Here is a 15,698-nt window from a genome sequence, read left to right as displayed (position 1 = left end):
ATATAATGGTTCTGTCACAAAATTGTACCTATTACACCGCAAAACGATATAGATCACATCTCATGCAATGGCATGGTTTGAAGCATTTTTAATATATTGATTATATTTTGTATTATTACAGCCATAAATGTGATTCTACAGACTGCCCTAGGCAGCTCACAGGCTACAGTAACTAAAAAGTTGAACAGCACAAAAATACATGAAGAGAAAACATGACGTAAGTCTTGATATTACAGCAGATGATGACCTTTTGCATTTAAGAACACAGAAAGACATTTCGGTTATCAACCTGACAACATTCAAAAGTAGCACAGCAACAGTTCCACAATACAATGAACAAGGGTGATTTGTGAAACTTCAAATGGCACCTTAGAACACAATTCAGCTGAGGTGTTGTTGAACACTTACAGTGTCTCAGACAAAAAGAAGCATTCAGTTACAAGGTGCACACATTACTTTCTGTATGTCCTCCAGAAACACAGCTTAACAAAAAAAAAAAAATCACATTTCATACAACATCCCCTGATATCAATGGCATGTTTACATCAAAGTTCTCTCAAGATGGTTCCAACAGTAATTCAAAACCAAAACAGTATTTGTTCTGAGCAGACAAGAGTTGTGCATCACAAATCTCACATTTACAGCAGCATTGTACAGTGTTCACAATCGACCAACAGCTCAAATTCATATTTCCCAAATTCATATGATCATGAATACCTCTGTGTCACATATTGTATTGTGTCGTATCAGTATTGTTGCCACACCAAGAAGGCATATTTCTATAAATATACATCTACATATCTAATATAGCTTTTGCTGGTAGGCTCAAATATCAAAGGGCTCACTGGTATTACAAAAAACATTTAGTCAAAATCTCCCCAAATGACTGACAAGAACATTCCCCACTTATGCTGTGTTATTTCATTTCAACCGAGGAAACCAAGAGTTTCCTTTACAACTTTCAGGCTATGTACAAAAGCGTTTTTCATGACTTTGATGTTATTAAATTGCATTACAGCCTGTTTCATAATGTATAATGAAATAGGGGCGAAACACCCCGGGTCGAGTTTAATTCATACAGCGTATTACATTTTCTGTCAAATCTACTTTAATAATGTCCTCCTAGACCACTGAGATCTGGTGTACATAATATGCAACTTCTGACGAAAGAGCTGTGAAAGGCACAATAACAAATGTTTGTGGCACACTGTAAGTGAGGACATACCTGGGTGACACTTTGGTGTACTGACACCAAATTTTGAACCTGTATGCATCCCTGCTCTAAGAATGCACACCTTATGTGTCATTTTACCACTAGGGGGAGTAACCCTTCAACTAACGGCAAAATGGCCTGTCACCTCCAAGTGTTAACGACATGATTTGTTTTTTTGTTTAGTTTTTCAGTTCGCATAACCCGTTTTATTCATAGCATGTCACATTTCATTAGCTGTTCCCATCTTTCATGTCCCCCTTTTTAAATAATCTTAACGGTACTTCTAAAGACAAATCCTCCACAATCATTCAGAAAATTATCGATATTCACCCAATGTCATTTGAATGGTATCTTGACAAGGTTGACAGGGAAAACCACATGACATTGGTATTTGGTCCCTTCATCGACATTACTTACTGCTAAATTCTTAATTTACTGAATATTATTTTCAGTGACCGAAATGAAATGTCAGTTAATCTTCTATAATACTCTGTAACCTGACTCATCCGCTCCTTTGAGGTACAAGTGTATCTAGAGTAAGGCTGCACTGCCCCTGAATGGACACAGACCTGTACAGCAGTCCCACAATAACACCTCAAGACCTCCTTGCAATGCTGCTATTAGCTTTGGTACACAAATAAATATTAAAATATAGCGGATTGATGCATTTACATTGGGAATTTTTGGTGTCTTTACACTAAGATTTAAGCGTGTGAGACAATTCTGTATTGTCTTATTATCAGATATTACCATAACCATCCATCCATTTCTTCCTAATTTATCCTACAATCACTCCAGGGCAGAGTTTCAGATTCTAGTGTTCCCACAACACAGGCCTTGGTATACAACACCATGCCACTGCCAGATCTAGGTTCACACAAAGCCCATAAACAGGGCACAAACTGAAGAAGAGCTCCAGTCAGCTCACTGGTGTAAGTCTAATAACAGACACTTAAGACTGACTGAACCTAGACCTGAATTCACAGACAGAACGATGTTGCTGAATTAGCACATCAACAGTTACCTTGGCTTTGTCCAACATTCAGTTCAGTGACAAGTAATGTTTCTTGTGCGTAGTCACAGGCTATAAGGCATCCAGATGATAACACATGACTACTGAAAGCATTATGTTTTGGAAGGGGAACAGGGCCCATGAAGAGGCCACATGCATAGGACTTTTCACCTGTCTATTTGTGAATGTTTGACATGCTGGTTGGTTATATAGAACAATATGTATGTATATATATATATATATATATAGATATATATATGTGTGTAATACATATGTAATATAAAGGGCCATGGACACAGAAAGAGACGGGAGGTGCAGAGGGGGGAACCCACAGGGAGCCGTCCATTGGTCGTGGGCCAGTAGGCATCATGGAGACTGGGTGGAGTGGAGTGGAGTGGAGTGTGTGTCCTCTGTCTGGTCTACTCAGAAGCGGACACAGTCATTAGCTTCGTCGGATGAGTCAGAGTCGTTTCCTTCACATAGGGGTTCCTTGAGAAAGAGAGAAAGAAACAAAAATGGCACAGGCAAACTAGGACTGTGACTGCTCTGTACCTAATATCCTGAGATTCAAATGCTGGACTGCGATAACTGGATACATTTCAATTAATTATGTAACTGTAACAAAAACACCAACTAAATCTCAATGTATAAATATTGTTGTGCAGGGAGAGGAATGCAGCATAATTTGCTATGCTGCTAGGATCAGAATCCATGATGCACCCTCTGGTGCAAATGCTAAAAGGATATCATGGCTCATGTTGACAAACCATTACTCTAAGAAAATTGCTTTTGGCTCTTTTTGTCACAACACAAATCCTTTCACTACAGATGGCAAAATCAAACAACACATTAAAAAGAATTCAATCAGATCACCAGTCAGTGTGTTTACATGATGGTATAATTCGAATCTTTGCTTAGTCGGACTATGCTTTCTTTCGAGGGTAGGTGCTATTATCCCAATATACATGGCAGTGAATAAATCGAATCATTGGCCGAAAGCATGTCATATCCGATACGATAGGTAGCGCTGTTTTTATTACAACTAGTGGTGATACAGCCCTTTCCGCTTGACCTCTTCACCACTACCAATAACAACAACAGTTGATTGAGCATGAATCGCGTCTGTTCATCGGTCCAGAAATGCGTGTTGCCTCTTGGGTTGTTTGTTTGTTTGTTTGTTTGTTTCTGCCAGGCCGATGTGTTTATAAGTTACATTATTCAAAGGTGAAAGATAAAAGGCGAGAGAAACGCACGCACATTCACACACGCGCGCAAATAATGGGTTACAGCCTAAACGCATTGCCCTTCTGCCAGTTGCATCAAATTGTTTTAGTACTTCTTCGCTGTCGATTTCCAAATCTGTGTGAATATTCATGAGAGCAAGTCCAGTCAGTCTTTTCGTAGATAGATACAAACCTTCAGGACGCAATGAATGTTTGGCTAGAAATTTGCCGAACTTTCCAGGGCTTGATAAAGTTCACTGCGTAACTCATTTAGCTGTTTCCAGCTCTGTATCTGCATCGTCAACGCTGGGCATTAGTTGTCTGTACTCCGATTTTATAGTTTCCCCATTTTAATAAATATGCGTTCATGATATATTTTTCTTCTTCTCGCGTAGCAGAAGGTACGCACAGTGCGTACGGCTGCATGCGCCACTGGAACTCTGTGCAATTAATACAATACATAATAGGCTAATTGATACAATATCTCCTCGTTTGAGTGTGGTTGTTTGAGTGCAATGGGAGTGTATGATCGATGTTGTCTATAAAGGTATTTAGGTAAAGGTATTTACGGGAAAATATCTCGATCCACCTGTCACGTCTCTGTCTTTAGAGGGCAGCGCCAAATAACTGAACACAACTAAACTCACGCGTGCCTCGCGGCCACAATACCAAATTTCATCATATTTGATAGAATGAAGGACATATTAGTTGTGAATAGTATCACCGAGTTTGATAGGTATTGGTCAGGTAATAGCCGAGTGACAGCTGATTTGCTTTCTGATTTGACAGTACTAATTTGTGTTTTTTTTCAGCGCCAGATAACCGAACACAACTAAAGTCACGCGTGCCACGCGGGCACAATACCAAATTTCATCATATTTGATAGAATGAAGGACATATTAGTTGTGAATAGTATGACCGAGTTTGACAGGTATTGGTCAGGTAATAGCCGAGTGACAGCTGATTTCACAAGCATTAACTTTAAACCAGAATATTTTAACTTGCCGGCATAGTCGCCCCGTAATGCCGTGCAGCGGGCGCATACTGTTATACTATGTGATGCACTAGCTCAACGACGTTCCCTATATGTTCCTTACCGTTCTAATTACATGTCGTTGTTCTGTGTTGGGACAGAGCTTATAAAGGTGGGTGACGGTAGCACAGTCTGTTCGTGGTAACTTGCACCAGGGCATAAAGCCCGTGCCATTGTGACAGTGTGTTGTGTTTTAGTGTTTAATAAAAAGCCATAACAAATATACCACGCTTCCGTGATTTGTTACAATATAATGGTCTTGCTTCTATAATGTATAAACACGTAGGTTACAGGGTGGGTGTGGCAGAGAGAGAGAGGGAGAGCGATGATGCACACGGATATATCAGATTTAGCGACCGGAGCAAAGTTATGTTGCTGTAACGTTGAACTCTTTGCAATCAATAAATACAGTACTTAATAGGCTAATTGATACAATATCTCCTCGTTTGAGTGTGGTTGTTTGAGTGCAATGGGAGTGTATGATCGTTATTGTCTATAAAGCAGTGTTTCTCAAACTTTTTCAGACCAAGGACCACTTAGCCAATAAAAAAAAATTCGCGGACCATTTAACTAAATATCCCCGGCACAACATGCCTCCTACCCAAGACCTGGCGCCAGACAATTGTTAGCGCACACATGATTTTCGCGGGTGGGCTCTCCTTTTGTACGTACCAGTAGGCTAGTTATAGATATGACAATGCGCAAGGCAAAGCATCTGGAACCCTGCTCCATGCGTGACTTGGTTATGTTACAAACTATAGTTCGCTCACAGCCTCCATACAGCCATCCTAGTAGTCAACTTTTCATAATTAAGAGCTGTCATTATCCAACGTCACACAACACAGAATATAGCCTAGTTATCATCTTGCTGTCTCAGCGGGAGAAAAACACAGTGTTTTGAATGCAACTCCGCGGCGAGATAATTCCCAAATGAGGCTGAACCACTTTCTCCTTGTCTATGTTAGAGGCTTTCTCATTTAATTTTCTTTTCATAGTTCCTGTCTTAAGCCACCAATCCATGACCTTGTTAATAGATTAGGCAACTCTTTATTAGATTAGGCTACTACTGGCTGTGTTCTCTTCGTTCTGAGTTGTATGTTAGAAATGTCGCAATAATTTACTTGTGGCCGTCGCGGACCACACTTCATCATATTTGATAGAATGAAGAACAAATTAGTTGTGAATACTATCACCGAGTTTGAAAGGTATTTGGTCAGGTAACAGCCCTTTGACAGCTGATTTGCTTTCTGATTTGACAGTACTGCTGTGTGTTTTAAGCAAATAAAATGTGGACTGTTTACAAGCGGGCACCTGCTATCGTTGATTATACAGTAAATACGTTGTGAAATGAAACAAAAACACATCACAGTTAAAGATGTATTAGTATTGATTGATTCACATCGATATGAATGGATGACATGACTAACAAGTGGTGGGAAATTAATATGAAAGTATTTGTTCGGTGAATTAGCGCGTTCTGTCCAAACAGTCGCAGTCAACGTTTTTGTCAACACTGGCACCACATAAGTATCGTAATTTGAACGTCCTTATACGTTTTTAAGGAGGGGTTGTAAAGGTACTCATATCTTCGGACCTCTTCTGTTATGTTTGTTCATAGTCAACAAGAATAAGCTTGTGAGACAGTCTGCAGGATATTCATAAAGTATGTTAGTATGTACAGTTGAGACAACGTATCGTCTCTTTCGTCTTCCGGGTCACGACCTGGCAGGGAGGGAGGGAGGATGGCGGCGGGATCTCAAGCATGCGCAAAGACGCAAAGTCCAGTTCCTTATCCAATTCACCGTTACATGCCGCAATAGTCGAACTATCAACTGGATCGGATCGAGTTATCCAGGGGTGTTAGTCCGACTATGTGCGGTCCGACTACGATCCGACTAAGGTGCTTACATGAAACGGATAATGCGATTTCAGTCCGACTAAGGCAGTTATTCGAATCCATGTAACCACGGTCAGTGGGTCCACACAGACACAATAAAACAGCATATAATCTCAATAAAAACTGGTGTATTTGCTTGAATCCACTAATGTATATGGTGCACTAGTACACACATGGTAAAGAAAATAAAGCAGTTAAAAACATTAAGCCATAAATAAAAGAAAACGTATTTCCGTAGCAAAGCAATTCATGGAAATACCTCTGCCAGTGGTCGCAAAAAATATCTATGCAAAAGGATTGTTCCTCACTTTTTAACCCATCAAAACAACACAAATTGTAATGTGTTACATGGCTGGGAACATATACTCCAGATGCAACAGCAGCAGTCTGCTGAAACGATTTTCTGTTTATGTTTATGTTTGATGGGTGAACTAAAGAACAAGTGGTTAGGACTACAAGCTAGTCAATAACTACCTGACCGTAGTATAATGCAGGGCAAAAACAAATAGTGTTAAGTTGTTTAGTGTGAAACTGCCCCCAACGTGATGGGGTGAAACAACACAACAGGCCAAGAAAGAAGACAAAAGAAGAAGAAAGGAAAGTGAGAGAAACACAGCGGAAGTCTCAAAACATACTCACAGACAGCTGTTTCCTACCCGAGGCTGTGAAGATGAAGGGAGAGGGAGAAAAAGAAAACCAAGAAAAGAGAGATAGAAATGGAGAGAGGAGCTGAAGCACGGTACTGACTAGGCCAAGCAAACGAACAGGCTCTACTATGCAACGTAAGCCTGAGGTAATACTAGGTGTAATTTTAGAATAATCCACATTCAGTAAACTGTAGTGTTTACTGACCTGTGTAAAAAAAATTGGCAGAAATAATCATTATCACTATAAACCAGATAACAGTTCCTCCACTTGAACTTTAAGAGGACTGCAGCTAGCTTATGTTAATTGGAAGAACAAGGAGCTACAGCACCAACTGTTTGGATCATAGTGTTCCCAGCTTGATGTTGTGGGAGAGATCACATGTTCTCCGATCATATTTGTGAATAACATCAGCATAGTCTACGTCTGATGGATTGATTGATTGACTGATGCCTATAAAGTATCAGAAGCCAAAAAAACAAAGCACCCACATCACACCATAGCGCATATCAAGCTATGGTACAGGCCGAGCAAAAACCTAGGACATGCAGACAGTGTGACCCACATACTGAGGGACAGGAAGACAAGCAATTAGGATGAGAGGAAGTCCAGCGGGAAACAAAAGCCCAATGGAGAGTATTTCAAGGCATGCCAATCAGAGACATGGTTAACTCCACTTGATGACAGAGACACAGGGATTGTTAAGTGGAGCCTGTGGGAAAGGATTGATTTATTGCGAAGGAGGCATAGGCACAGGGGTTAGAAGTTAACAGGTTTTCACAACAGCCCAGCATGGACTTCAAGGAGAGTGTCGTCCAAGGGTTCGAACACTAACTTGGCTTTGCTGGTGCATCATCTCCCCCTCTGGCATCTCGGGGAACTGCATGGCAGAGGGGGAGGGGCCAAGGGGCGGCCAGGGCCGGTTGCCTGCACTGTAGAGCCGGGGGCGTTTGACCTGGTCGTGACTGGAAAGAGGGGTGAAACTATTCCGACGGAGCAGGATGGGAGCGGGGTCTCTTCGAACATTACCCTGGTTGAAGATGGGAAAGACCACCAGGAGGGTTACAGGAAGAATTACAGCCCTCTCAACCACCCAACCTCAAAAAACAAAACAAAAAACTCACACAATGATCTCTCTAAGTAAAGGATTCATCATTCACAAGATCGCAACTCTTTCCAAGACACAACGGGAGACAAACACAACCTTTAGACTGAGGAGAGGGACAGCCAGTCTCTAAACACCACCACAGAATAATCCACTCAACACGATGATTGTCAACCATGAGAAGATGGAATGTAGAGGATCTTGACCACAGGAAATCATTTGTACTGAGCCACACGACGGTTAATCAAACAGAATGAAGGACTGTTTGAAAATAAAGGGCCACATAACTAGCAGAGCTTCATCATGTATCCATGTCCCTTTCAGCCAGTGATTAAAGTGGCATTGATGGCATGGAGGTGAAGATACATGCACCATTCAGGCAAGTCTATGCAAGTAAAGATAGTAACATGCTAAACAGTCCTCTCGAACTGACACTCAGTGGTACTGCATGCTGTAGCTAAAGCTATGTGGTGGCTGTGTGTTTAGTCACCCTTGCTGACATGCAGTGCTATGCTAACAGGTCAGGTGCACGGAGAGAGAGATGGCATGTTGAATGTGTTGCTCTGGCAGGCGTGAGTGGGAAGGCGCTGAAGATGACTTACAAGGGGGCGGTCACGGTGAGTGCTCACGGCCTCCACGTTCAGGTAAAACGTCTCCACTTTGCAACCTGGATGATGGGATTCACTATTCATCACAATCCACTCATACTGGAATCAAATATTTTCATTAAATATCCAGCTTGTATGTTTTGGGAGATGACATGATGATTTGTATGAAATCATACTGATGAAAGAGGTAGTTCAAAGGTAAAACAAATGCATGTTTACAGATCTTACCGTAAGCCACTGGTGTCAGTTTCAGAACTGTATGAAGTGGACATTTCAAGTAGGGCAGGTCATCTATGCACAAAACAAACGCAGAAAAATTATTTTGAGACTTCCCTTCAACATGGAACAAAAACAATATGTTGTAATGTAAGCACTGATAAAACGCAATACTTATGTAACTCTCAGAAATCAATCAGGTTTCAGTGCACATACATAATTCCACCACGGCTTTTAATAAAAGTCAATGATTTTTATGGCCAAAATGGCAAACATCACTATGAGTGCTATTTTCAGTAGCTGTACCTCACCTGCACTTTTGTCTAAAAAGTACGCCAGGAGGCAGCGCATGACGGCCTGGTGGCAGATAGCCAGCACATTACCCTGCCTCTCCAGCTCCATGATGACCGGCTCCAGCCGCTGCACCAGGTCCTGATAAGACTACAGAAAGGAGAACACTTGAATTAGTTGTTGTGAAAAGTGTTGTGCCTGAGATTAATAAGGGGACTCAAGCCTGCTTGCTGCAATTGTACCTCTCCCCCGGGATAGCGGTAGTGATACTTGTCCTGGTCTCTCAAAGCAAACTCTTCTGGGAATGTGTTCTGGATCATTTCATACGTCATCTCCTCACACACACCCTACAGCAGAAACACACGCACACACACACACACACACACACACACACACAAACAAACAGTGAGTAAACAAGGAATGGCTATTGAATATTTATACTTTTGGTCAGTTCAAATAGATTCTCTCTGGACATTGGCTAAAGTTGGCTAAAGTCCTCGAGTCAGGACTGAAATACCTGAAGGATTGCCTACACAGGCATAATGTGTCCTTTCTTGGCACTTTAAGGGTTTTTCCTATTAAAACTGCTAAATGACAAATACTGTGGAAATGAGCCAAATACTATACTATGACAAAGTATTGACTAAGGAATGTGAAAGACACTGCATGTCCTGCACCTTGACAAGACCATGATACTGGCAACAACAGGTTATGGAATTTCAGATTACAGAGAGCTGAAGTTTAATGATTCATCCGCTCACAGTTCTCCAAGTCCACCTGGATGAAACTATCTAAAAGGAGGAGATGCGAGTGAGTACTAACAGCGTCTATCTCATTGAGGATCTTCCACTGCTCGTAGGGCACCCCTAGCTCCTCTGCAGTCTGGATAGTCCGCCTCAGCTGGCTGGTCCACACCTTCAAGTCCGACAGCTTGTGCTCTTCAATGAAGTTGCGCAAAGCATGGGAAAACTACAACAAGGCAAAAGAGTATCCCCACACCATAAGATACAAACAAATAAATAAGCCATGATGATGAAGGCGGGGGGTAGGGGTGACAGTGGTACAGGAGGTAGAGAAGTAGTTTAGTAATCAGAAGGTTGCTAGTTCGATTCCCTGTCGAAGCGTCCTTGAGCAAGACACTGAACCCCTAATTGCTCCTGATGTGCAGTGTGCCATCAGTGTAAAATGTAAAACATACATTGTAAGTCGCACATATGTAAGTCGCTTTGGATAAAAGCGTCTGCTAAATGACTAAATGTAAATGTAATGTAAATGGGTAATCACTAAGGGGTACACATGAGGGTTACACAGAGTGGCGTCTGTAATTCACAGAATTGTGATGACAATCTGCATTTCTCTGAGCATGAGCTTTCAGCCAGAACAAGGGCTGTAAATTCCTGGAAGAAAAACACACAGCGCACCTGCTTCCCTCGCGAGGAGAGTTCGGAGTCGCCCCCGATGCGGCCCTGCATGTTGTAGTCGGTCTCGCCATGCCGGCACAGGTAGATTGAGTGGGAGTGCACGTGGATGTTCATGAGGTAGTACACGATCTTACTCTGGATGTAGTCCTGCACACGGTTCACCAGGAACTGCCGACCCACGTTCATCACCTTGATGAAGGATAGATCTCTACAGAGACAAGGCAGATGACACAGCAGAGATGGACAATTACAACTAAATAATAGCAAATAAGATAAAAACAGAATTGCTACATTACACATTACATATTACTAACTAGTCCACCCAATTGCATAAACTTGCACGGCTCGCGCAGAGGTAGATGGAAAACGAGCTGAATCCCCAGAGTAACTGCAATGAGATGATAATCGAATGGTATCTGATGATAAATTACAAATATTGCTCATCAGAAAATCGTACTTATCAGATTCATCAGGATCCAGAGGCTGATATGTCACTTTGTAGCATTCAATCCGCTTCAGGAAGTCATCCATCACCCTCTCCCTGTGGGTCTCAGGGTAATCGGGACTTGAGACCTTCACTTCCTATACAAGAAAAGGATAGCAGAAAACAGAACAACATTTTTTTTTTTGTCACAAGACATAGACATACAAGTATGTACCAGATCACACCATTCTAAAATCTATTCTAAAATCAGGACTGACCAAGATATTAGCAGCAATGACTTCTGGGTCATCACACACAGACTCCACAAAGAAGACCTGGAAACAAAAAGATTCTGTTATTACATGCAACATGACATCAATCATAAATCCACACTGCTGTAAATATCTGTACTGTACCTTATACGCATTCTCTCCTGCAAAGCTCAGGATGAGGTCTCGCCTCTCCCTCGTTGTGTTGGTTGCGTCAAACACCTGCATAGAGGACGACAGCCAGTGTCAATAATCACCCAAAACCTCTCTATGAATCCTCACAAACACAACCCTATAGCGGTGTTGACTCATGACTCATGTGCCATCTGAATCCTCTCATCAGTATAATCACAATAGACCACTGGGGAGAATGCTCAATACACCGACAGCTTTTCGCTCCACATTAGACATGGACTCTTCTAGTACATAGAGCAGAGAGGACGAAAACATCAACTTCTCAATCTCATAATTACAAAAATGAAAATCATAACAGTAAACACATATTAGAGCCATCTAGGGATACTAGTCACAAATCCCTGATTGCAACGGGTGCTTCAAGGTTGGGCGATGAGAGACTTGAAGAAGACAAAAAGATGGGGCCTTACAGCAATCTGTCCTCCCTCCTCGATGAAGTACGCCTTCACATCTTGCAATGCCACCAGTGCACACTGTCTACGGGAGAGACAAACAATGCATTTAAATCTAATGAAATACAGTCATTGTTTGACTTTGAAGGTCAGTTCACGTTAACAGCGCTATTTCAACGTTTGTGGGGCTTTGTTCAAGCTACCTCAACCGTGAATCAGAAAGGAGTTTAGAGAGGAGTGGAAAAAAATGGTGCAACCTTCATGAGTATGTTCATGGGAGTGACAGCAGCAGCTTGTGTATTTAGGTCAGTACAGGGCTTGGAATATTCTTTGCCTTTACGGACCAGCTCTACCCTATAAACTGCGATGTTCCGAAAGCTGTGAGCATTCAATACTTCATCTACTCTGTAGATGCCAATCAAAGATTATCACAAGGCATATTTCAACTTCATCTAAATATTGGCCCTAGTAACCTCAAGCAATACTGGTGCCTATGCAGTGCATAGCTTTTTCTAATGCAATTAGGGTGGGCATGTGGCTGTAATGTGGTATAGGGTTGTCCAGTTTTTCTCATCCCTTTGGTATCAAGCAAAATGACAACAATCAAGTTTTTGCCCTTTGCGCTTCAGGGCATTCATTACGAAATACTGGGGCCGATTTGGACTCAAATGGGCATGATGCCACATAATTAGCCAAGGCACTAATACGGCACAAACCAACAGTTTCACTCTACTCAGGCAGAAGACTGACTGACGTCTGACTGCATCGACCGTGTTAATATGCGGTCACAGTATCGGGAACACCAGCAGGTCTGGGCCACCGACAGCACGCTAGACATTAGCAGCAGAGCTAACAGGAGAAGCCAAGCAGAGACAGCCGCAGAGAGGCTGACCATCTGAAACCTGACACCTGGCGCACCGAGCCACCACACTGCTTCAATGGAGAATGACATATCAAACATAAACGTTTTGTTCAGCACACATAATCTGACAAACATCTGTGGAGAACTGATTTCCCCCGCACCTAAAGAAAAGGAACAATCTAGAAGCTACAGACGTCCATAGGTTTATCTTCATAGAAGAATTCTTTGTTGTTTCGTCTGCCATCAGACTCATTGTCATTTTCAGCTCTGAAAGAACACATTACCACCTAACATTCTGACAAGAAATGGTCCTTCCTGTGGGAATGGTTCATTATGGAAGTCTTTAATAGAGTGCACGAGGAACGCTCTTTGTCTGGGGTTGAGGAGAATACCATGAGGGATAAACCAGGTGTCACCATTGTGCTGTTAGAGGGCGTTGGATAACAGCCACTACTGAACTTTTCAAGGTATGAATGTAAAGGAGGCGTGTAGCCCAATCTCTGGTTACCTCATTTACATAACAGTATTAATCATTCATCTGTAACGACCTCAGGTGTAGTTCTACACAGCTGGCTTACTGGTTGACTTGCAAACTTTGAGTTTGTTAAAGACTGAGTTAAACTCTGTCCAGGAGCCCACCTAACATGTGCGGTCTGCCAACCAGGAACAAGTGGCCACATGTCCAGCTACGGAAAAGAACTTGTCCTACCAGTTTCTGGAATGTTCCCTGACTGTATGGAAGTGTTTTCTATTTGGTGGTATGTTACCCAACTTACTTCCTTATTTTCATGGCCTCCTCATTGTCGTGCCTGAAAAAGTCGTAGGACTTGTACGCTCGGACGGCCTCTCGGCGGTACACACCCAAATTAAACACTGCAAGGTGAACACAGTGATGTCAGCAGGAGCACTGCAGATATGCCATGTGTATCACCCAAATTAGTTAGATAAAGAACATATATCACTACGGATTAGATATATCGCCACACGGCTACGGAAATAACAGCAGTGTTAATGTGTCTTTTTTTTCACAACTGTAATGAATGGAGACATTCAATCCTCAGAAGCTTAAAGCGCAAGCAGGTTCATTAATGTAAGTATGTCATAACATGGTCCCTCGTCACACTAGTCAGACGTAACAGCTCATTAAACTCAATTTATGAAGCACATTAATATTTGCTGCCCTCTTGCTCACCCTTGGTGGGCACTCCAATCCAGTTCAGGTATCGGGTCAGCTTCTTTGACATGTAGGTTTTCCCCCTGGCTGGCAGGCCAATCATAACAATGACTGTAGGGGAGTTGGTCATGTAGGATGCCCATGCTAGGAGAGACAGAGAGCAAGAGAGTGAGAGAGAGAGAAGGAGAGAGAAGGGCTTCAAATATTTTGCCACCAGGAGACCAAAACACACTGCCACATCAAACAGCATTATTAAAGGAGGAAGTGTTGAAAAAAGATCTGGAGTTGGTGGTTTCTCCAGAGAGATACTTGAGCATGTGCTGCCTGAGTTGGTGTTTGTGCCTTAGTTGAGCTATGCAGTTGATTAACTCGGAGTAAACTATGCCAACTTAGATTATTTACTTGATGTTGCAGTAAAGTAAAATAACATAAGGACAGTACAGCCACAGAATCTAGTTCTACTATTGATGCTAGTACCAACAACTCTTCCTTACAGGATAAAATAAAATCTTGCACTCTATATCAACATGACGTACATGACTATATTAAAGGATATTTGCAGGTGTGGTACAAGAGCTGCACCACTTGGCAAGAGCGACGTGGTGATTGTGAATTCAGTGCCTATTTCTGTCTATTGTCAGACCTATTCGAAGCGTAGGAAAAGGAGAGGCTGCACTCACAACATTTCTTCTCTTTGCCTCGGGCCCCACTTGCTGACCCCTTCTCCCGTTGCAGGCATGCAGACATGATGACTTCTCCGTTGTGCTGGGTTGGACTGAGCTGAGCTGAGCTGAACGCTTTGAAAACGTCTTTGCTCTATGAAAACATGACTTCTGCCAGTACTAGAGTGGAGAGAAAAAAACATCGAGAACTCAGTTTTTGCAGGTGCCGGCTTTTGCAGGTGTTTGTCCATTCGTTTGCGTGACATCACTCATCAGCTTATGAGGCTGGTTCATGCTTAATAAACACATGCCTCGTAGACTGTGATTGACAAAGCTGCTAGCTTCTGTGGCTGAGTAGCGGTCAGAGTGTTCATGTGCATTATGCAACCAACCCTAGCGCAGGCATGATCAACGTATATTAAAGCATACCCTATAACAAAAGCGCGCCATCGCAGACTGTTTCGCAGAAATTAATTCAGTCGACTACAGCACAGTATTCAGCATCATAGCTTACCTCTCAGTCTACGGCTACGTCATTAGCGAGGATAGAATATGCCAGCTGGGTTTTGAATTTGACAAACAAAATAGCAAGAACTTCATAGCTTAAGTGACTACTTTCATTACTTGAAGACACAACGTTGTATTTGCTCTGACAGATTATACTTTAGCTAATTAAGACAGAGTTCAGGCACATTGTTCTTGAAATCGTATCGGCTAGCCATTGCAGTGGGTACCGCGAAGGAAATGCACCCGTCCTTACCGCTTCAGGGACTTTTCCAGCGCGAGCAGCAGCGGGGAAGAGTTTTGTCCGCCGGTTCTGCGCAGGAGTCGGGTGACTAGAGTTACCCTTACGCCCGGGTGCCTACATGCACCAACGACGCCCTTGATGACCTTCCAAGTCAATAAACGCCAAACGTTTTGGAGAAGGTGTGTTCTGACGTCATAATTTCCTTACCGTATGACCGTTAGTACAAAGGCACAAGCTTACCTATCCCCCCCCCCCCCAACACTAAACATAGATTATTCTTTTATTTTCAACGAAGGCAAGAGCGTAAC

General features: G+C 42.4%; 1 protein-coding gene across 5 annotated transcripts; it reads right to left on the bottom strand.

Moving 5' to 3' along the window:
• Positions 1-73: 73 nt before the first annotated feature.
• On the bottom strand, positions 74-15,623 carry pfkfb2b (6-phosphofructo-2-kinase/fructose-2,6-biphosphatase 2b). 5 transcript variants are annotated; one of them, XM_031567323.2, is made up of 17 exons: positions 15,403-15,623; positions 14,661-14,822; positions 13,999-14,124; positions 13,583-13,679; positions 11,963-12,029; positions 11,505-11,579; positions 11,367-11,423; positions 11,122-11,246; positions 10,665-10,872; positions 10,066-10,212; positions 9,486-9,590; positions 9,264-9,393; positions 8,965-9,027; positions 8,731-8,795; positions 7,859-8,053; positions 7,018-7,040; positions 74-2,714 (listed from the first exon to the last, which is right to left on the bottom strand). In XM_031567323.2, exons 2-17 carry the CDS (start codon positions 14,725-14,727, stop codon positions 2,645-2,647), a joined length of 1,620 nt encoding a protein of 539 aa, XP_031423183.1. In that variant the 5' UTR covers positions 14,728-14,822; positions 15,403-15,623; the 3' UTR covers positions 74-2,644. The 5 variants fall into 5 exon arrangements, with proteins under 5 accessions (XP_031423183.1, XP_031423184.1, XP_012683406.1 ...); XM_031567324.1 differs by lacking the exon at positions 15,403-15,623 and adding an exon at positions 15,157-15,395; XM_012827952.3 differs by lacking the exon at positions 7,018-7,040.
• Between the last annotated feature and the right edge of the window lie 75 nt (positions 15,624-15,698).

This window comes from Clupea harengus, chromosome 5, assembly GCF_900700415.2.
Source record: "Clupea harengus chromosome 5, Ch_v2.0.2, whole genome shotgun sequence".
Taxonomy (NCBI): domain Eukaryota; kingdom Metazoa; phylum Chordata; class Actinopteri; order Clupeiformes; family Clupeidae; genus Clupea; species Clupea harengus.
Note: the sequence above shows the minus strand (reverse complement) of the source record. Positions and strands in the feature narration are given on the sequence as shown.